Raw genomic sequence first — 23,291 nt, 5'->3', positions numbered from 1 at the left:
CTTTAACGTTACTGAACTGGATTTCCTGCAGCATAGGATACCTCACAAGAGAATGTGAATCAGAAAAATTACCTAGTGTTGTGCATGCTCCCTAGGAAATGCCAGTAATTTCAGTGAGATAGCTCTCCCATCCGTCTCACCTCTGCCTCTGCATCAACTAATACAGACAGGCTGTCTGACCAAAAGGCTGTTACAAAATGCCTTTGTGTATAAGGAACTTGGGGGAAGTGCATAAGAAGTGATTATACAGTAAGTGTACTGATGAAGTTACAGAAAGTGAACTTCCCTATGACCCTGTGGTTTCACTACTGGAATAATATGAAAAGAGAGAGCCAAAGCTGGCTGCCAGCTGTGACATGACATCAACACGGAAGTTAAAGGAAAGATTTGTTTAATACGCTTTCATTTACTTCTTAGAATAGTGGTGACATTACAGTAACACCACCAAAAAGTGAGTCACATGTAATCGCCGCTTGGAGCTATCAGGATCTATATAAGCATTTTAGCTGTGGCCTTGGGAGACAGAAGGTCAAACCCTTTCTGCTGTAGCAAGGCTCCTTGGCATGCTGGGCACTATGCAATACCTCCTACTTTGTGCTGCCATCCTCCTACCTGAGACTCTTGCTTTTCCAGTACAACTTAAGCCAGAATCATGGAGCAACAGAGATTTTGAGAATTTAAAGGTATGTTACCAGGGGAACAATGTAACTGCATTATGAATAACCTGATTTTTGATTCAGCTTCTACATTCCTTTGCTATCTGTTTATATTCTCTTCTTATCTTACATTACCACAATAGTTTTTGCAGAGGTGACATAAAACAATTTAAACTTGCTGACTAGCTTATACAGTCTAAGTCTAACTTACAAAAGAGACCAAGTTTCAACTGGTAAATAAACGGGAGCATGCCATTTTTAAAACATCTCAAAAATATTCTGTAGACTACGTTGGAAGACTGCGGATTTGAATGCTCAGTAAATTGTGTTTACTCAAAAGGATTGTTTGCTTACAGTGTTTCGCTGTTATTGCAATTCTTTTATATATGCTAATCGATACTACAGACAGAACAACATTTGGTAAATTGAAATGGGAATTAAAAATACATCTAAAACTAGCCATGACTGCAGGACGATGAAACAATTCAATCAAATGTAAAATGCAATTACCAAAAGACCACAGATATACATATTAATTTTTATTTTTCTTTTCTTCTTCCAGGCATATCTTGATAAATTCTTTCCAATTCTTACAAAAACACAAAGCCCAAGCTTAGAAGAGAGGATTAAAGAAATGCAGATGTTTTTCCACCTGACTGTAACTGGAAAATTAAATGCAGAGACAGAAGAAATAATGAAACAGCCCAGATGTGGACTCCCTGATGTAGCAGATTACAAAACATTTCCTGGAAGTCCAAGATGGAAAAAGACACATATAACTTACAAGTTAGTGTTTCAGGTTTTACAGGGGAAGGGATTGCTTTGTATTTAACTATGTGGGTTTCATTCACACCCTAAATGACATTAATCTGTTTCCTTTTGCTGCCAGGATTGACAATTATACACCTGATCTACCCCAAAAGAGAGTGGATGATGCAATTAGAAGGGCTTTTTTGGTATGGAGTGATGTGACTCCACTGAAGTTCCAAAGAGTATTCAGGAGAGACGCAGACATTGTGATTAGATTTGCACGTCGTGGTGAGAATACTTGTAATTTTTAAAATGCAATGGTCCATATTTGACTCAAAGCATGTATTTTTATAGCTACAGCTTTAAGAAAGAACAGAGAGTTTGGAATTATTCTGAAGGCTGCATAAATTTTATCTTCTCTTTATCATGCCACCAAATTTATGTGTTATGATTCAGTTTTACTCCTATGAAACCATTAGAAAATCCTTTCAGAGTTACAGCTGTGAAATGGAGGGAGAATTCAGTTCTAGAATGAGACACCCAAATTTAGATGTTCAAGGCTCTGTCTGCCTTGACAAATAGTGCAAACTAATAGGAACAGATCCATAGAGCAAACCAGCTGATTCTGAAGATCCAGCCTCCACAGGCTGGATTCAGGCAGGTTCAGGCAGGTTTACTTTGGTCTAGATTTAGTCTGGTTACCTGGACTAAACAGTCTTTGGCAGCTGGGATGCATTAGGTTTGGCCATAGAATATCTTCTGGTTGATTTTCTTCTAGAAGGAATCCCATTGGTGCACTCCAAGATTGCACCAAGGTGCAAGCCAAAGCATGGTAAATGTGAATGACCAGTAGAGTCACTTCAGAAGCCCGCTTGTGATCCAGACTAATACATGAATGTAGCCATACCTTTAACTTGTGCCTGGCACATAAGCTGACTCAACTTAGCCAAACTAAATGCTTACTTTAAGGTTAGCTGACTTGTTCTCTAGATCCATTGACAATATTTACTAGAACTCCACTGACTGTAAGTGAAGACCAGACACCTGGCTTACAAGTAGACGACTGCATATAAACACCAAAATGTCCCAAGCTCATGCTTCACTGATCGGAAGCATGTTATGTTGCCATGAAGAGTCAACTAATGTGCCAGTCAAAGTGAGAAAGGATCCTGCAATCTGGAATGGGTTTTAATAGCTCGTCACACCCTAGGACCAGGTCTCTTCTGCCTGTGTTAGCCCTGCTCCAAGGTCCACCCACATGGTCTGGGGGAAAGGACACAGAATGGCATTTGAGCCACCAAATACTCCTCAATCAAGTCAGAGGCTCACTAGGGGTAGGAAGACATTTTCAGAGCTGGTACAAATATACCATTCTGTCAGCTCTTGCGCTCGAGGTGGGAAACGGTAACATTCCACATGCACTGTGGTGGAAGTAGGTAATAGACCATAACCCAAGGCTGGCGACAGATGAACTTAGCTCTTCAGGAACATGGTTATCTATCCCAAATCATTGTCTTCAACTAAAATCAGTACAAGTGAGAATGTCTACAACTAATGTTGCCCAGCACTTTCCAACATTGAAAACATTCAGGTTCTTGTAACATCAAACATTAAGTATTTATTCTGAAATAATCCCTGATTGCTGCCTCAGAACCACATTTCTGACAAAGGCTCAGAAAAAATGTTCAGCTCTTTCTGAAATATGCAGAAGCCTGAACTATCAAATACAAGTTTTGAACTTAAGTCATGAATGTGGAGACTGTTTCTTAAGTCTTGCTCCTCATTTTTACCACCTTGCTGCTATCGTAGGATTTTTTTAAGGAAGACATTTATTTGTTTTCAAATGCAGAGCATGGTGATGGATATCCTTTTGATGGAAGAGGTAACACACTAGCTCATGCGTTTGCACCTGGAGAAGGACTTGGTGGAGATGCTCATTTTGATGATGATGAAAGGTGGTCAGAGTCCAATCAAGGTATGAAGGTGAAAGGCAAATATTGTACATGTTAGAAGAACACAGCCATAGGAAATGCTTTCCATAACTCTTCATGCTTTGGTACCATTTCAGTACCAACATTCCTGTTCTTTTCAACTACCTTCCTAAGTACTTGTGCTTCATTATCATTAGCAGCAACATAAAGCCTTTTCTGTCCATATTTTAAAGCGCTTTTCACAGGCTAAGCAAGGACTATGCACCTCTGTTTTCTACATAAATTATGAAAAGGTAAAATGACCTGCTTGTAGGAGTAAGATTGACTAAAAACAGAGTTGGAAAGAGACTCAGGGTCTCTAGATGAATATGCAAGGGATCAGTAATGTTTTTATTAAAATATTATAGTTACATAAGAAAGTTCAATAATAACCAATCAAAACGCCGAGGTTTCATTACAAGGGAATGAAAGATATAAATTCTCCTGTTACTTCAATTCTTTGTATGCTAAAAAGAAATGCCATACCTTTAACATACTTTTCTATGCTTCTGTGCTGCAGAAGTTAATTTGTTCCTTGTTGCTGCTCATGAATTTGGCCATTCTTTGGGACTTGCTCATTCAAATGTCCGCGAAGCTCTGATGTACCCTATCTACTCATATGTGAACCCAGCAACCTTCAGACTTTCAGAAGACGATAAGCGAGGAATTCAGAAGTTATACGGTAAATTCATGATAAGATATGATTTTCAAGATAAAACCTACTGGGGTACAGGTTTCACTACTCTCCCTGATTGCAAAGGCCTCATCATATTACCAAAAAGGAAGAAGGGGAACAAACTTGGAAAAAACACATTCCTGTATACTCCGTCCATTATGTTTCTTCTGCAGTGTGTCCCCACTGCAACCAAGAGATTGACAGAGCAGTAGTGCAGCAGCCTGGCACACTGTCTTCCTGCACACCTACATATTGCCAAACAAATCCTGTGGGCCTTGCTCTTCAAATGAGCTGTCTCAGTGAGTGGGCCTATGGGCAGGGAAATGAGAGATACTGTGTCACTTACCAAGTCAATGGGACAGTTCAGTGAAGGCAGAAACTACTCAGCAGTAGGTGTGGAGCATAACCAGAATTGACCCCATGGGGTAAACTTTGCCAGGTTTTTTTTTTCTTTAGGCACCACCTTCCTCAGGGCATGCTAGAGGAACACTGGGAATAAAACATTGTTGTCTGCATTGTCCATTTCCAGTACAGTCTCTATGTTTTGTGCTTCTTTCCCACAGGGAGAAAGTCGTCAAACTCTTGAAGAAAGTGCTTCAAAAAGACCAAAGAATTCACATCTGGTTGTTTTGGTGTTCCAAAACAATTTTAATTCTCTAGCTAATTAAAGTGGTAAATTCCGTGACTGCACTTTCTCTCCCTGAATTTTTATATTGATTTATTTGCACTTAATACAATTTCACTTAACAATTAAAAAAATCCCAAACTTGTATACTCTGTTGCCTAATGTTGTTTTTTTTTCTTCTGGCATTTCACTGGGGGATTAAATAACTCCTGCATGTGTGATAGACAGACAAGTATCTTTCTGAATAGAGGTGTAGGTACCTAAAGAGCCTGTGTGCATTTACTGCTGGAGTTACAAACCCTGTTCCTGGCTTGCTTTCAGTTCCCATGCATGTCCTGGCCCTTCACAGTACCTACTGCTGCCTCCTCACAATCACAGTGTGCTTCCCATACAGCTCACACATAAAGGAGAAGGTCTCCACAGTGCTTCCTTCAGCATAGGCTGGGATGCTTTCCCAAACGGAACAGCTTTTCAACTTCGTGTCCTCCCTGGCTTGCCAGAAAAGCAGGTTTAAGAAGTAGCGGACTAGGATTCCCATTGTCCACCGTGATATTCAAACACCTCTCAGGTATTTTGAAATTTAAAAAAAAAACCCCAAACAGGAAATCTCCTTCCCTCCTTTGGACGACCAATTGTACATTGCCAGAAAACAAAAAAAAAGCATACACAGGCATAACCCTGGAAACACTAGGATGACCTCCTGGATGCCGGATCTGGCCAGTTATCCTGGAGGCCTGAGCTGCTCTCTGCTGCAGGGTGGGATGCCTGTCTTCCTGCCATAACTGAAGAGCTGAAATGACATGGGAAAATGTATCCATGTCTCTCAAGGCCAGGAGAAAACAGTTGTGCCTTCCTGGCTCCCTGAGCAAAGCATCACCTGAAAAACTTCAAAGCCTCCACTGGGCTCATTCTTTAGAGTGGTTGGGAAGGATGTGATGAGAATAGCTTACTTTGCACATAGGCATTGGTCTATAAACACTGGAGCTTTTTTGCATATTTAGCAGGATAAACTCTTATGGGACCAATGGTTTCTCCATTAGTAGTTTTTTATGTTCCCTGATGGGGAGAGGCAGCTTCTTCCACCTCAATACATTTGCCAAATGTGCACAAAGGTCTAGTCTCTCAAAAGCTTGACAGCATTTCCCAGCCTTTATCCGAAAGGCTCTTCCAGTTCAAGAGCTGCTGCCTGATGATGCAAGGGCTCTGAGTCCACATACAACCGGGAAAAAGTTTTGCTCAGCCCCAGGTTTGGTGCAGGACACCTGAGAGAAGGAAGTCTGCTCATGGGCCACGTGGGACACAAGAAAGTGGTGGCATCTTTCACACATTCAAGTGCCGGGTAGAAAGGAGAGGCAATTTTAATCTATCTATACTCAGAAGACTCATGTCCTGCTCTCTCAGCCACCAAACATAAACACTCCCTGGGACAGCATCTAAACACTAATATACCTCCCAAGGTAGGCCTAATTCCCAGTCAAGTTTCTGGGTACCAAATGATCTCTGGGGTTTGCTTCTCCTTGCTCCCTGGAGCTGGAAGGGATGTGAAACAAGTTGTAAGGAATGAAGGTCAATTCCTCCCTGTCATATTGGGAAACTCCCTTTTCCTGCTTTCCTTCTGACCTCTTCTTATCACTCACTTCCTAGCTGACACTTTACCTTCAAGGTAGTGCCTCAGAAAAAGGATCTTCACCATCCATGGGATCCCCACTGCTCTGTGATTGCCTTGGAAGTGCCTCCAGCAATGGCAAGGGAGCAACCCTACAGCCACCTCCTCCATAAGGAGAGGGAGCAACCATCTGGAGAGGGGAGGAGAGAGAATTAGAGCTCCAGACTTGCCAGATAGACAGCAGTTTATTCCATAAAGAATTCCTGTTAGTCCAGTCCATCTAATCTAATCATGCAGCAGATATGATTAGAAAGGTTTCTCACCTCTGGTAAGACAGAAGTTTGAAAACACTCCCATCAGTTACCAGCCATTTTTCCACACGAAGCTCAAAGATGAAGTAGCTAGTGCTAAGAGGATATTATTCTGAGGGCACAGGTGTCTTGAGGTACAAGAAAAACAGGAAGTCCCAGAATAGAGGGTCAGATCCCAGATTGCATTAAAGACTACGAAGAATGAGACTAGTGAGCTCCATGGCTTGTGTGGATGCTCAACCAATTTGGGTCAACCTGGGGAGGTCCTGGAAAGATGCACTGTTGACAGAAAGTACCCTGTTCTCTTGGCCAAAGTCCTCACAGGGAACATAGCACAAAACAGAGACACACCATGCTCTTTATTGAGCTCCAGTCACTCGCTAGTGCTTCTTAAAGAGAAAACGGACATAGAAGACAGATGTTATCAGAGGAAAGACTGTGAAGAAAGAACCATTCCTAAGGATGCATGGGACAATCCATGCACCATGCTGGAGGAGGCACTATACTGACAAATGAGGAAGGCATGAGAACAAATACTTGACTGAAAGTAGCAGATCTGTTTTCTAGTGCACAATTAATTTCCATATGAACTGAGATGAATGGGATAAAACTCCAGAGGTGTATTCCTAGGAAGACTGTCCTGACAATGGGACACATCTGGGAGACAGCTTCCAGCGAGCACACGAGCTGACTGGCCTGCAGTGGGGACAGCACAAGATGGGAGTGAGGCAACCTTGTGTCTTGAAGGAGGCATCTCTGAGAGGCAGCAGCACTCAGCTAGCATCATCACAGCATGTGAAATAAAGTAGAAGCCAGGATTTTTGTCCTCAGAGAGGGCAAAGGTACCACTGATGAGCTGTCAGCAGCATCTTACATCTCGTCCAACTCCCGTTGCGCTTCCATTCACATACAGGACCTCTTTGAGGAAACCTTCTGCCACTGGCACACCTCACCCTGCTTACTAGATGTCAACTATGCAATATCTGCCTCCATCTAGTGGTACAGCTCGGCAAACTGCACTGGCTTTACACCCTGTTGTAAAGTGCATCTTACCTGTCCACCAGCCTATAGCAGTTACTACTATAAATCCCACCATCAGGGGAAATTAGGAACAAGAGCAAATTTAGCAAGGGTGCTGCTGCCTCTTCCTTCTTCACTTTATTCTACTGCATTCTGTGTAGGTTTTTACATGCTCTCTCTAGTACATATCTGAGGACATCTAAGTGCATTATGTCACTTAAATAGTATCTGCTCCCTCGTCTTCCGTACAGAAGAAACGGGTAATCACATAGCATTTTGTTTTGGTAGGGCTTTGATTTTTTGTTTGCTTGTGCTACTGTTCTTTTAAATAAAAATATATTTAAATGCAGCTTTGCTGTTTCAGGTAGTACAATGAGCAGCAAATGAACTCGCAAATGTGTTAACTATTTCTGATGGGTCCTTTGACCATCCACATGTAAAGGATAAGCTTTACTCCTATATTTAAAAAGTCCTGGTTACTACCCTAGAGAAGCTATTACTGGGACTTACCCAGTCATTCAGGTATCCTGAGCCTACTCCATCAAACACGGAGTGATATCCTGAGAGGGCAACATCGATATACATGTGATTGATTGATAGAATTGTGCACAAGAGGTGCACAGAACCTGTAGGAAAATACTAGTTTTAATTCACACTACACTATTGATCCTACTTCATCTGCTGTCTAATAAAAGTTTAAGACAAAGTACACATTTGGATAATTTTAATTGTACCATTCATTAATATTTCTTTCTTTTAAGAAGTGTTTTTAAATATAACTGTCTTATATAAATTTATCTGACCATATAGATGTATGTACAGATTAGATTTGATTAATATAAATTGAAACAGTATCACAGGTTAGTTATTTCATTCCTCTGAATAAAAGCCCAGGGCTATGCTTTAGCTTTTTTTCATTATCTAGATTTTAAATATTTATTATTTTATAAGGTTTTGAAACAGTTTGTGTATCCAAAGACATAAAAAAAGTGATGATGAAGCTTGTCGTTTCCTGAGCCATCAGAAATACTGCAGGAAGAGTCCTTGTTTCTTCTCATCTGCCTTTGCCAAATACAATAGAAACAGCATTTTACTCAAAGCACTGGCAATTTCTACAGTTTAAATACATACCGTTTCGAGGTGAGCAGGGGGGACTTCCCAATCCCCCTCTTCTAGTCTTAAGTCACTGCTTTGTACTTTCACATTAATCTCTTTACATAACATCCCTCCTTCTTTTTAGATATTTTTAGATATTTTTTAAATTCCTGTGTCCGCATTGTCTCCTCTTCTCCTTGGTGATTGTAACAGTGTTCAGCTATGCTGGCATAACACACATTCAAACATGACCTCAGTCCATCCTTCCATCATTTCTCCTACCCAACGAGGGAGAATCATCTTTAATCCAGAGCTTCTCTGTGAAATGCGTGGCATGATGTCCTTAGGATTAGTTTCTTCTGGAATCCTGGAAATAGAAACATTTAATTATACAAAGAAAGAAAGTCAGGAAGAAGGTTATACTGGGCATAAAGACACTTTCATTTATCTCTTAATTTATTAATGTCCCCAGCGAACAGCCTACCAAAAAGAGAAACAATAGTAAAAAAATATAAAGACAGTGCATCAGGAATGAAGTGAGATGGCTGTTTTGACATTGCAAGGACTGACAAAAAGTATGAGATAAAACATCTCAAGGTAAGAAATACACCTTTGTTTCGAGTTTTTAGCTACAGGAAAATAGTCTCCAACACATGAAGTGACAGTAAGTACAGCTCTAAAATTTATAGCAGCCTGTAACTCTTCATTTTCTGTATCTCCATGTCTGAGATCAAAGAAACAAAAAATAGAGGTCATGCCAGGAACAGTACATTCTCCCAGAGCTTTGTTTTGTTTTGCAGTGAGCAATTTCTACGCACAGTGTTAACAGTGACTTTCAGTGGAGCTTCTCTGATTCCACCACATGAGAACCACTCCCAGTGCTGTAATACTCACAACCCTTCACCTCCAAAAGGGCCATCATTCTTGAGGAAATTCTTTTTATTTTATAATCTTAGTACTTAACATTTATACGGTTGAAATACTGTCTGGACAAATTCATGGAGAAAAAAAAAATCCATTAAATGATTATTAATGAGTCCCCACCTCATGGACTTCCTGACCTACAAATTACTAAAGGCTAATATGTTTTTCTTGGGAATTACTACTGTATGTTTGTCCTATTGTTGTTATTATTATTATCTTGTCTAGGTGGTCCTTATGAGGGACCAAACACTAAGCTACACAGATGTTTTTTGGATCCAATATAGCCATCCTTATGTTTGACTTTTTTTTTTCCTTTCAACAGGATATAGCCTTAAATCCAACCTGCTTTTCCAAGCTTTGCAATCTGCCCAAGTACTCTCTCTTACAGTTCTTTCTTTTACAAGGTTATTTTACCAACCTTATCTTCATCTGGCTATTTAAAAACTGTCTATCTCTGTTTTCTTTCTCATTTATATGCAGTTCCATCCAGGGCCCTTTTTCCTTCTCAGATGAATAATAAAAATATAGATTTGCCTTTATTGGCTGCTGTTCCTAACAGAAACAAGATGACTGCCCTCGGCACCCTGTCGTCTGTGATGCATTCAGATCCAGGGAAAACCCTGCCATCAGGCAGCTGAGCTCCCACCCCAGCTCTGTGCAGGAACTTGGCTTCGTACAAAGGCTCCTGTTGTTTCAGCTTTTAATTCTATAATGGGGCTTAATTGCTACATACTCTAGATGAGGGCCAGCAATACCTGCTATTAACAGGGGAATAAGATCTCTGGAGAATAAATGTAATGACATCAGCAGGAATTCCAGCCTTAGCAATGTATATTAAAGTTGTCACAGGTAAAAAGCTCACAGATATACGATGGGAAAGAGCTGACGAGCTGCAAAAGTATGAAGTATGGCCTGTCACAGTACCATCCTCTTGACTTTTCCTTGATAGTGTTAACTGGAAATTTCATCCAATTTGAAATTTTTTTTTTCTTTTTTATAGAATTGTATCTTCAACAAAACCTGCCTCAACAGGATGTTCTTAATGGGGTCATAATTATGTTTTCAGTTTCAGCAATGTCAATCTGAAGTAGCTCCACTGACATCAATGGAATTATTCTGGATTTATCTATAAGAGTAAAAATGTCAGCACAGGACTACAGAAAGTATTATCTGTTTTGATTATTGTTACAGCAGGAACCACCACAAGCCAGAGAACTACAGATAATCACTGTTTGTTGGAAAAGACTGAGGAAAATTATTTGGGCGTGGAAATTGTTGCTGTTTTCTGTCAGCCCTAAAAATAAAGTTCACAGGCAATAAACAAGAAGCACAGAGAAAAGCAGCAGGCTGCTCAGGGATATAGGAAAATATGGAAGCCCATCCACATCAGAAAAACAGAAAACACTAGACGTCTTCAGCTTGGCCACATGAAGGGATCTGACAGAGCTGATATACTGAGTGTAGTGAGATATTCATTCTTTGTTGTAAATCAAAAAGTAAAGTACTCCCAATTAAATGTTATGGGAGGTTTTAAATGAAGAAGGATGTACTTTTTTTTTTTACACAGCAAATAACTCAGTTGTGGAATTCACTAACATAGGATATTCACTAACAGTGGAGACCCAAGTTCACAAATGGAGTCTGGAAGGTTTAGACATATTTATGTAGTCTAACAGCTATTTAAACACAAGGGTGTGGTGGCAAATGGTGGCTCACTATCTTGCTGAATACCAAAGGAAGGATCAATCTAAATTTACCCAGTTTTGCTAACATTGCAAATCTTGCTATAGGCAAAAGGAAACGCCTTGTTTGCAAAGCCAGGAATTGTGAACTTTGCAGTTAAATCAAACAATTACTATTATTCCAGATGTAATTATTAGGCGGGGGGGGAGGGAGGGGGGGGCGGAGAAAAGAATACTAATACAGAAAAAGTCCCAATAATGATATAGCCAAAATGATTAGCACACTTCCTACTATCTACCCCTTTCTCTGCTGTTGTGCTCACCCTTCCTCCAGCCCCTCTGCATCCTACAGCTCTCAGCATCAGTCTGAGGGGAGTGTTACGGTGAGTCGCCAGTGTCCTGAGTCCTTCGCAGGAGTCAATGATGTTGTTGATGGTTTCTCTCCCTTCACTCTAGAGATCACCTTTTGTTGCACTAAACAAAACAAATTCTATCTTTAATAAACATTCCAGTTTTCTAGTCAATCCTGAGTCCTCTCCCATTCATCAACATCCTTTTTAACTTGTAGGCCCCAGAAATTGATATATTCTAGCACTCATCTATAATGTGAAATAAAAGGGTGAAAAAAACAGAAACCCCCCATCAACCCTTGCTTCTCCTTTCTCAGACATCCTTATATATTTACATAAGGATTGCATTAGACATTTTAGTTACTGCCTCACACTGGAAGATCATGTGCAACTAGTTACTTACCAAGACTTCTAAGTTCTTTTCAGAATCACTGTCCCGCCATCTAGGGACACCATCCTGCCCTGAAGGCCATGTCGGGGTGAAAGGGATCTGTGGTACTACCATGGGCTATCTCTAGATGGAGCTCTGCACTCAAAGCAGAGATACCTAGGAGCAAAGTAAGGCGGTGCCAAAACAACAGTCTTCCTTCAACACCAATCTACTCAGTTCGGGCATGAATTACAGAATACAGTACATTGCCAAAAGCAGTTGCCCATTCCATTAACTGCTGTTTGTGCAAAAATTCTGAAGATAAATTGGAGTCTCTAATGTTAAATATAATTTATTTTCAATTACAGGACAGTGTCATGGTGGCATTCCTGATTACATACTGCTTCCTACAAATAATTCACTCAGAGTCAAACCGTTACTCTGAAATCAATGGCTCCCCGATAAAGAAACAATTTATTCTTTACGAAAATGAGCTTTGCAAAAGATCAAACACAATGTTCTTGTCATTTCTGATTGGATCTGGGATCAGGAAGAGCCTGAATCAGGACTGTCCCGTCTTCCCTTGCAGAGAATCAGCCAAATGACACAAAAACCTAGAAATCACTAGAGGTAGGCTTTAACACAAACATAATAAATTAGAATAGATAAAAGCCACATTTAAAGAATGCAACCAATGCATTATTTCTCTTTTTGGTACTTTCATAGAATCACATAATTGTTTAGGTTGGAAAAGACCTTTAAGATCACCAAGTCCAACCATTAACCTAACCCTGCTAAGTCCACCACTAAACCATGTCCCTAAGCACCACATCCACATGTCTTCTGAATACCTCCAGGGATGGTGATTCAACCACTTCCCTGGACAGCCTGTTCCAATGTCTGACAACCCTTTCAGGGAAGAAATTTTTCTTAATATCCAATCTAAACCTCCCATGGCACAACGTGAGGCCGTTTCCCCTCATCCTATCACTTGTCACTTGGGGGAAGAGACTAGCATCCACCTCTCTACAACCTCCTTTCAGGTAGTTGTAGAGAGCAATAAGGTCTTCCCTCAGCCTCCTCTTCTCCAGGCTAAACAACCCCAGTTCTCTCAACTGCCCCTCACAAGACTTGTGCTCCAGACCCCTCACCAGCTTTGTCGCCCTTCTCTGGACACGCTCCAGCACCTCAATGTCCCTCTTGTAGTGAGGGGCCCAAAACTGAACACAGGATTCGAGGTGCGGCCTCACCAGTGCCGAGTACAGAGGCATGATCACCTCCCTGCTCCTGCTGGCCACACTGTTTCTGATACAGGCCAGGATGCCGTTGGCCTTCTTGGCCACCTGGGCACACTGCTGGCTCATATTCAGCCGGCTGTCAACCAACACCCCCAGGTCCTTTTCTGTGGGGCAGCTTTTCAGCCACTCGTCCCCAAGCCTGTAGCGCTGCACAGGGTTGTTGTGACCCAAGTGCAGGACCCGGCACTTGGCCTTGTTGAACCTCATACAGTTGGCCTGGGCCCATCGATCCAGCCTGTCCAGATCCCTCTGCAGAGCCTTCCTACCCTCGAGCAGATCAACAGTCCCACCCAACTTGGTGTCGTCTGCAAACTTGCTGAGGGAGCACTCAATCCCCTCATCCAGATCATTGATAAAGATACTAAACAAAACTGGCCCCAATACTGAGCCCTGGGGAACACCATTTGTGACCGGCTGCCAGCTGGATGTAACTCCGTTCACCACAACCCTTTGGGCTCGGCCATCCAGAGAGTTTTTTACCCAGCGAAGAGTACACCCATCCAAGCCATGAGCAGGCAGTTTCTCCAGGAGAATGCTGTGGGAAAAAGTATCAAAGGCTTTACTAACGTCCAGGCAGACAACATCCACAACCTTTCCCTCATCCACTAGGCAGGTCACCTTGTCATAGAAGGAGATCAGGTTAGTCAAGCAGGACCTGCCCTTCATAAACCCATGCTGGCTGGGCTTGATTGCCTGCTTGTCCTGTATCTGCTGCGTGATGGCACTCATGACGATCTGCTCCATGACTTTCCCTGGTACCGAGGTGAGGCTGACAGGCCTGTAGTTCCCTGGATCCTCCTTCCGGCCCTACTTGTAGATGGGCATCACATTCACTAACCTCCAGTCAACTGGGACCTCCCTGGTTAGCCAGGACTGCTGGTAGATGATGGAAAGTGGCTTGGTGAGCACTTTCACCAGCTCCCTCAGTACCCTTGGGTGGATCCCATCTGGTCCCACAGACTTGTGTGTGTCTAAGTGGTGTCGCAAGTCACTAACCATTTCCCCTTGGATTGTGGGGGCTTCATTCTGCTCCCTGTCCCTGTCTTCCAGCTCACGGGGTTGGGTACCTGGCGAACAACTTGTCTTACCATTAAAGACTGAGGAAAAAAAAAAAAGACTGTCGTCACAGTTTTAAGTGACCTGCTGATTTTATTTATTTCTCCAGACTTGCTTTCAGGCTTGAATGAAAGATGCACCTATGTAAAGCAAGGTCAAAAGCAGTTTTTCATCAAAGATTCACCATAGCCACAATGGTGAACCCAGAACTCTCTTTTCCAACAGGAAAGCTTCTTTGAGAACTGCTGGATAAAAGAAGTTGCAATGACTTCTGCTATTTTAAAAGCATGGCGTTCATTATTCTATGCTATTTATTCACTTTAAGAAAGAAAAGATCAAGAAATGAATTGCAGAAGGCTTAATTAAACCTCTTATGTGTCTGTCATGACAACACTATGGTAAGAAGTCCCCACGGAATGTTGCAACTCTTGCTTTAGAAATCCTCATCTTTAACAACAACAAAGAATTTAAGCATGTGCTTAATTTCAAGCATGTACATCATCCTGCAAAACTTCAAAAAGATCATACAAATATTTTAAGATTAAATATTTTGTTAGACTAGGGCCAAAGTTCTTAGCATCTTGCATGATTGAACTCAGTTGTATAGGCTGAGTGTTTCTATAAACAACAAAATAATTACTGATACGGCTAAAGTTAAAAACACGTTTTTTTCCAAAGCTGTAATTAAATAAGAAGTTACAATTTGACTCAAAGCTTCATTTTTCAACCAATTTCAAGTTTAAAAAAATACATATTTTTCAGTTTAAAAATCCTCCTGATTCTCTGAACATAAGAAAGAGCTAGATTTGCAGAATGGCAAAGTAGATATGTGCAAGTAGATAGAAACTTTATGGGGGAAACTGTGGCCCAAGGGTTTGATCCAAGTCCTACATTCACTAAAGACAGGACCTTAACGTTGAGATCTCGTTTTCTAACGAAGATCTCACTCATAAATAAATGAAAGTATGATTAGCTACATTCTGATTTCTTTTCCTATGACAGCTTGTTCTCATCTTTCTTTTATAGTATTTAAAACTGTTTAGCTCTGTATGGTTTAGAAGGAAATGTGGATATTGTAATGCGATCAAGCATTTTGTTACGTTGTATATTCTGGAACTAACATGAGAAAGCAAGGTTTTTCTCACATATAGAGGGTTGTAATTAAATCAACTATTTACAAACTGATTTTTAATAGAAAACTACGGAGTAAAGCCAACAACATGCTCCAGGCTCTCACTTTCCTTGTCATTTTTTTCATGTGGAAGTCAAACGGCCACCTGCTAGCCATGCTCCCAAAATGGGAACAGAAACCTGAGGTTCAGAGCCCTAGAACAACCCGTGATACCAGCTGTCAGGTTCTCTAACCAAGCAATTTCTTTCAGGATATTTTTGTTGTCTGAAAGATACAATGTAGCAGAATTTTCTCAGAGCTAAATTTCTCAGCGCTATATAACTTTCTCAGACTGCCAATAACACGCAGCGATAAGACCACTGTTGCGATGTTCAGAGCTACTGCCCTGGGATGAGGAAATTTTGATAAACCTCAGTATTGCTTCCCACTCAGAAGTATGTGGATAGTGCCATGATCTTGCTAATGAATATCTTGACAGATCTGCAGCAGATAAGCCTAAAACAATAGATTTGAGAGGTCTGCCTTTACCAGGGAGGGATGGATTAAGGAAGGAGCTTGGACCCCACACTAGCTCTGCTGAGTTCTCCACATCACCAGATGTGTTAGGAGACATGCAGGCAGGAAACTTGTCCATGATCCCTCAGTTTTCCAGCTGTGTCTGTATGAAGCTCTGCCTCCCTACCTCATGTTTCATGGTAATGTCCGATTTTCAACAGGATCTGAGAAATTAGGATGGACTTCTTGCATACGTGCCTCTTAAAAAACCCTTATGGTAGGGTTTACCTAGATAAAGCACTAAAAAGCTGTTGGTTGCCCTCCTGTACAGTGCTGAAGGGAAGTCAGGGTTGGAGGCAGAAGATCTGAAATTCTCGGCCTGTCTCTCCTGCTCCAAAAGAGCATGCTACAGACAGACCACATGCATTGACTCAGGATCATGAATTGTTGATAGCTTCCGGAAAGTACGCTGTAGTGAAGGATTTCAAAAGCTGTATTTTCAGTTTCTATTCTGCCCATTAACAGCTGCCAAAAAAAAAAATCTCAGTCTCATCATGTATGAATGTAGGCATGATAGATATGCATAATCATGGGCATAAAACATATATAAAAATACAAAACTCTGCTCACACACCTAGTCGTAGATGCAGACTATCCTACAGATATAGATGCAGTTTATCCCACTGCATGCCTAAGTCTGCAGTTCTTCCTCTCCTGCTCAGACAGCGTGACAAAATGATACATGTTTCAGCAAACTAGTAATGAGTGAATATATCACTGGGCAGCATTCAAGTATATCATTAAAGGACAGCATTTGGGATCATGTACTAGAGACACTTTCCCTATGAGTCAGTTCTATTTCTTTGCAAAGTCAAAAGTCCACAGAAAATGACTCTTTCCCACTAAACATGTTGTTTCTGATCCCAAGATCCTAACCCAGTAAAGTCAGTGGACAGTGTCACTTTTGTGTAACTTCCTCCACTTACAACTTAGAACCTTATTGTTACTCACATGCAAGAACAACACCACTGAAGAACAGCCTCTCTGCTTAATATATCGTCAAACACGTTGCTGGTTAAACACTAATACTGTCTAGAATCCTTCACTTCACTGCGGTGGTTGATGATCAAACCTCCTCCCATGAAACTGTAACGATAATCACTTTCAATGTTGGTTTCAGTTCCATTTCGAAGACATCTTAGGAAAAAAGAAAGAAACTCCTTGAGCCCTTTTATGGCCAAAGGAAGGCATCAAGCTTAGTTTACAGACCCTGACAACCCTGGCTGTTACAGGGAGGACAGCTACTCAAAGATATCCTGTGCAAAAACCCATTACTTTGGCAAAGCTTTGGATGGAGATGTTCCACAAGGCTTGCCTGACAAAAGCTAAGCTTTGCTGAAAAAAGCAACTCAAAACAGATCTTTGGCCTCTGAGAAGAAAGCATATTCATCATTTTACCATGGCTGAATTAAATTCGTTACCCTTTTTTTTGCAAAAAATATAAACCATGCTTATAATAATCAGAGTTTCAATTCGTATTTTATCCTTAAAGCCCTAGGCCCAAGTGAGCCTAGAGAGTTCGTAGAGCTGAGTCTGCACTGCATGAGAGCAAGGACTGTTTCTTTTCCATTTTTTCAGCATTTGTTCTTCTGGGCCCAAGAAATGGAGAAACCTGATTTAAATACAGAAAGTAGAAGAGCAAGGCCTGTGAAGAGCAGGGAGGTCAACTGATCTACGTAGGCTGTTATGAAATAAAGGATGTTGGCAACGGACAAAGGCAAAATAGTATCAGCTGGGCCAGGATACACAAAATTCAGAGAAGACTGGTCCAGGGGAGACTGGAATCAGCTGGCGGCCAGTCAAGGGTAATGCCTGGCAGGTACCAGGTAAATGGAAGCTCGTATCAGATGAGGAGTCGGCAGAACGAATACTGAGTTTGGAAGGTGTTTGGGAGTGAAATGAGAAGCCTGAGACAGGGATGGGAATGAAGATAAAGTGGAACAAGGCAGGCTTGGCAGAGACAACCTCAGTTTTGGAATTTTTGAGTGCTGTTAAGTGTTGTTTTTTTTTTAATGTAGCTGGTTTTTAAATGAAACGTTGTAAACCCCTGGGCATTCCGTCAGCCCTGGCTCCCCTGGGTGATGTGATGGCATGTCACAGCTGGTAGAACGTTGGTGGTGGCTGTGTCACAGGGGGTTGGAGACACAGCCACCAAGGACGGGTATAGAAAGGGCTGCACGGTGAGCTGGCCCAGACAGGAGACGAGCAGGCGGGTGAGTGAGGGCTGAGGTGAGAGGGCAGGGAGGAGGGCGGGAGGGGAGGGCAGGGCTGCTTGGCCCCAGAAAGGAGGTAGGGGTTTCCTGTGATGAGACAGATGGTGGCTGCTCCTCCTTTGCCTTCCAGAGCCAGAGTCCGACACAAGGACAGGATCAGACCACAGCACGCTCCTGTCCTCGACCGCACAGAGATTCGCTACCTTCTACAAGGATGCTGACACAAAGTTAAGGCATCATGAGACTGGCAGAACCCTGGGCAGGGATTGCACACAGTGAGGGAGGACAGCCGTTCCATTTCTTTGTTGATATTATCCTGACTTTTGCAGCCACAGACCCAGACAGGGTTCAGGACCAGTCCATGGCACAATACGTTCCTTAGGAAAACAGCCAGAGAGATTTGCAAACTTCTACAAAGATGCTGACACAAAGTTAAGGAATCAAAAATGACACCAGCTCTTGGCACCAAGCTAGTGATATAGTAGCACTGTCAGAGCAGGCGGCAGGCGGCTGGTGGCCCATGCCACCATGGGATGGGTGTCTCCTGGCTGCCAGGGAGATGTGGGACTGACAGCCTTGGCTTGAGGCTGGCAGAGCCCTGGGCAGGAGTTGCCCATGGTGAGCCAGGATGGCTGCTCCCTTTGTTTGTTGATATTATCCTGCTTTTTCTAGCCACAGGCCAAGAAAGGGACAGGACTGCTTGTGCAGTGCACCAGACCTAATCAGCCTGGGATCAGGATTTATGTCATTAGGATCAGTGCAAAAAGAGGCCAGAAGCAGCAGCACAGAGACTTCACCATATTCAACAAAGAACATCCCAAAGCAAATAGGTGCTGTGGCCACCCTGCCAGCCCAGCACACCCATTTGCACTATCCAGCTCCTCTGGACTCTGACATCAGCGAAAGCTGCTTGCCTCACTTCTTTTTATTAAACATTATTAATATTATTAATATGTATATTATTATTTAGAATTAATATATTATTATTCATTATAATTTTTCTTATTATACTTACTATTTCCTCAACATGTGTATCTGATTGCTCAAAAAAAGAAAAAGTAGAAATCCTCACCACGATCAACACAATATTCAGCTGGGGGAATAAAGGACAAGTCTTGTTTCCATGCCTCTTACAGAAATGTAAAGAAAGCATCCTTTTTATTGAAGTGTCTTCTATACTATCTTCCAGTCTCCATTTCAAACTATTTTCTGTTTCATTTTTAATCCTGTCATTTCTACTTAGTAAGTGTCCTTGATGGCATTCAATTTCTAGTAGGTTTGTTACGAGGTCAGATTAGTGTCTCTGGGACCAGCATCTTCACATGTTTAGTTTTATATGGTGATCGTACTTAACTTTCTGGAACATTTGTTTCACAAAAATTAACACAACAACAACAACAACGTGTTCATAGTGGGCCTGGATGAATGTGTAATGGAAACCAGGAGAGCACTAGGATCCTCCTCCTTCCTGAACACAAGAGAAGCAGCCAAAAAAGAGTCGGTGAGCACAAGCAGGCCCCTCTGAGTGCTGGCACCCCAGCCACAGCACAAATACAAAAAAGCAAAACACTCCTTGCAACAGCAGCAGTCACCCACGACCTGCTGAAGCCAGAATTAGGGCTCCGGCACTTTTGATCTGATGAAGCTGTAATAAAGCAAAGGCAAATCAACAGGTTGATAAGAAAATCAGGACGCTTCCAGCAAAGGACACCCATTGTTACCAGAGTCACTTCACTTGACTACACGCTTCCCTGCTACAGTCCCTCCTTTAATAAAAGATTCCTCTTGGTATCTGCTTGAATTGCATGAAACCAATGGGATTTTAAAAAGTTGTTTTGTGGGACCTATTTCCATACATATCTTTCATACATCCCTTCCAAAGGCAGGATGGACTCCTTAATATTCAACACAAAAATACTTCTAGTCCAGAATTCCACTTCCAGGAATTAGAAGGAAAAGCCTTTGGATATATTAGTCCCTTGTCAAATATCACACAACAGTAAATCCTGCAAGGGAATAAGGCAAATTTCTCAGAATATGAGATTGGAAATCCAGTTTTTAAAGGTTTATGTAGAAGTGTACTGTAAGCAACCTGATCTACTGCAAGACGTCCCTGCCCATGGCAGGGGGGGGTTTGGACTAGATGACCTTTAAAGCCCTCTCCAACTCAAACCATTCTATGCTTCTATGATTCTATGATATCTGTATCAGGAGATTAGTCTACAATGAGAAAAGAAAATAATTCTATTTCATGGGACTACGAAGCAAAAACCGTTGGAACAAAACAGAGACAGACAAATTAATTTCCCATTCACATCAGTGTAAGTCCAGAAAGCCTCCAATGACATCTATAAAAGTCATCCTGGATTTAATCCAGATAACACAGAGTAAAATTTACCCCACCCTACTGATAATAAACAACTACACTTCCTGAGGTTTTTATTCCATATTTTTTAAAGTGTTTACATGGAAATTTTTCTGTCCATTCAAACTATCTCCATACAATCAAAAGTGTCATATTCCCTATCCTTCCCATTTTTTCCAAAGATTAATACTGTAAATGACTCTTCCTCAAGGGGGAAAAAGGAGAACTTCCACATAGATCTTTCTGTCCCATGTTAGCAGGAAACTAGGGCTTATAAGAGCTTCTCAAATTATGAAACCCCTTCAGCAAAGAGCAACTTTGACTGATTTACAGTTTGTTCATTAAAGCATTGATTTTCAGACGTGGTCAGCATTTAGTCGTCTTCTTCAACTTAGGGAGAGTTAGTTAAGGATGCTTAAGGTCTTTTTCCTTACTTTTTGCATAGAAAGCACTCTAACCTAAGGCTCCAAGACTCAGACTGAATTTCAGACATTCCATTTTAAAATCCTACTCTTACAATAATGTATGTTTTTTACAAACTGCATTGCTTCTGGCTAATTAGGCAAAAAGTTATATGTCACTTTCTAGAACTGTGTTTATTTTTTTCAGTTTTTTCTTCTTTAAAAATGAAGTCAATATTATCAATCTCTGTTTTGATTAACAGAAGATTTCATAAACAGAAGACTTCATAAAGACAAGACTTCTAGATTTTAATATTAAGGAATGCCATGCAGTGCAGAACATTATCTCAAACAACTACTAGTGCCAAGTACCATGGCTGATGTGTTTGAGTAAGTAGGAAATTCATTCCTCTGATGCAATTATATTTGCATGAAAATATGCATTTTCATCTTTAAAAAAAGTGTATTTCCTCATTCATCTCAGAGAATGTTCTGTAATAGGGAGAGTTTTCTCCAGTACTGAGAATTACTTCTGGAAATCAAGATCTGATTTAATATAGCAGACTGCAGCTGTGTTCATATCTACTGCTACAAACTCCCTCTCTTTCTGTCTGTGTAGACATACATCTATACCCAAGTCTGAATCAGATTGCAGAAGCCAGCTGGGGTAAGCCTTAATCGGCACTAGGACAGACATGCCCAAGTGGTACCTGCCAAATGCTGAAGGAAGTAACATCGTCCTTGTCAAATACATAAATCTCCCTGTCCAGGACAGTGTGAAACCGACAGATGGCTGCACCAAGGGCTATGCCATTAAGGTCCTGTAATGGACTTTGTCAGAATAGTTGTTTCTTCATCTTGTCAAACTGGCCAGGCTCCAAAATCAACTACTCACTTCTGGATCACTGAAAGTCACCTGAAGTTCCAGTTAGGTTTTTCTGCTGTTTGGTTTGGTAGCTTTTTTTTTTTTTTTTTTTTTTTTTTACTATTTCCTGGTTTACACCATTACGAACATTTGTGGTGTCACCTCCGTAAGGTGGTTGCATTGCACTCAGCCAACAACCTCCTCTTTCTGTCACAACGCAGCAGCAAGAAGTTAGCTATCTTGCTGAGCACCTTAAACTCCCACTCACTAAAATGTGTGCACTTTCACTGGAAACTGAATAGTCAAAAAGTCCACTACACTTAATTTTCACAAAGCGTTTTATCTGTGTGGAAAAACTGCTGTATAAGAGGAAAGCACTCTATTTTTACCATTTAAATTACCCATTCAAATCAGGCCAATTATGACTGAAAGTTTTTTCCTTCTGATAACCACTACACTATATGAGAAGCAGGTAGTTGTTGCAGTCAGTTTCTTACTCAGCAGAGTGCAAGACAACAGGAAAAAGCAGCTAAGGACTAAGCAGGTACACTTCCCACATTTCTGACCATACATACTCCAGAGTCCCAAACATCCTCCATAGCAGGCTCCATGTTCTACCAGATCCCTGGTCGAAAGGATGCATGCCTCAGGACCTGCATGCAAAACTATGCGCCAGACACAGCATCCACAGAAATACAACACTATACAGTTTTAGTACAGAATTCACTATAGGAGCTAGTATCATAGAGTTTGTAGAACAGAAAAGCCATTAGGAGGTTCACACTTACAGGGAGTACAATACAGTGATAAAAAATCTGGTGTATGGATTGGAAAATTTAAAGCTGTCCAGGAACAGAAAGTTCAGAGAGCTAAAGACTTTTCAAACAACCATGTATACAGATCTTTCTGACTGAAATACTTGAATTATGGTTGATCTTCATTACAGTTGTTCACTTCTAGGCCAGCACTGAGCTCAAGGAAAAGCCAGCGTTCATTCATAGGGTGCTGATGCTTCATGTGGGCACTGCTGCTTGACAAAATACGGCTAATCCTGGTAGTGCCAATATAATTTAGAACTTAATTCCTTGCTCTTTAAAAAGTATGCATGAAGAAACCCAAACAAATGCAGGTTTGCAAACGGCCCCGATGAAGTAGATTGCCAGTTTGGTCAACCTTGGTTCCTATCTCTCCTTCTATAGAGCTCAAGTGTTAACTTTGCATTGCCAAGAAACATGAATTAAAGCTACCCTTGCCAGTATTTCAGCAAAACATGTTGCATGTTCCTGTCTTTTCCTGATTAGAAATACTCTGCTGTTAGCTAGCAGTGTTGCTTTAACTCTGATGTCTAAGAATATAAAAATTATGTGATTT

The 23,291-nt window shown here is 41.3% G+C and overlaps 1 protein-coding gene across 1 annotated transcript; it reads left to right on the top strand.

The window, feature by feature from the left end:
* The first annotated feature begins 575 nt into the window (after nt 1-575).
* Nucleotides 576-4,654, top strand: MMP7 (matrix metallopeptidase 7). Its single transcript, XM_009807638.2, has 6 exons — nt 576-683; nt 1,219-1,442; nt 1,546-1,694; nt 3,256-3,381; nt 3,897-4,058; nt 4,616-4,654. Exons 1-6 carry the CDS (start codon nt 576-578, stop codon nt 4,636-4,638), a joined length of 792 nt encoding a protein of 263 aa, XP_009805940.2. The 3' UTR covers nt 4,639-4,654.
* Nucleotides 4,655-23,291: the final 18,637 nt, after the last annotated feature.

This window comes from Gavia stellata, chromosome 1 (assembly GCF_030936135.1).
Source record: "Gavia stellata isolate bGavSte3 chromosome 1, bGavSte3.hap2, whole genome shotgun sequence".
Lineage (NCBI taxonomy): Eukaryota > Metazoa > Chordata > Aves > Gaviiformes > Gaviidae > Gavia > Gavia stellata.
The sequence above is the reverse complement of the archived record's forward strand: the minus strand, read 5'-3'. Positions and strand labels throughout refer to the sequence as shown.

Coding starts and splice junctions, on each gene's coding strand:
- MMP7 (XM_009807638.2), top strand. CDS start 576: ATGCAATACCTCCTACTTTGTGCTGCCATCCTCCTACCTGAGACTCTT. Junction 684..1,218: donor GAGATTTTGAGAATTTAAAG/GTATGTTACCAG, acceptor TTCTTCTTCCAG/GCATATCTTGATAAATTCTT. Junction 4,059..4,615: donor AGGAATTCAGAAGTTATACG/GTAAATTCATGA, acceptor TCTTTCCCACAG/GGAGAAAGTCGTCAAACTCT.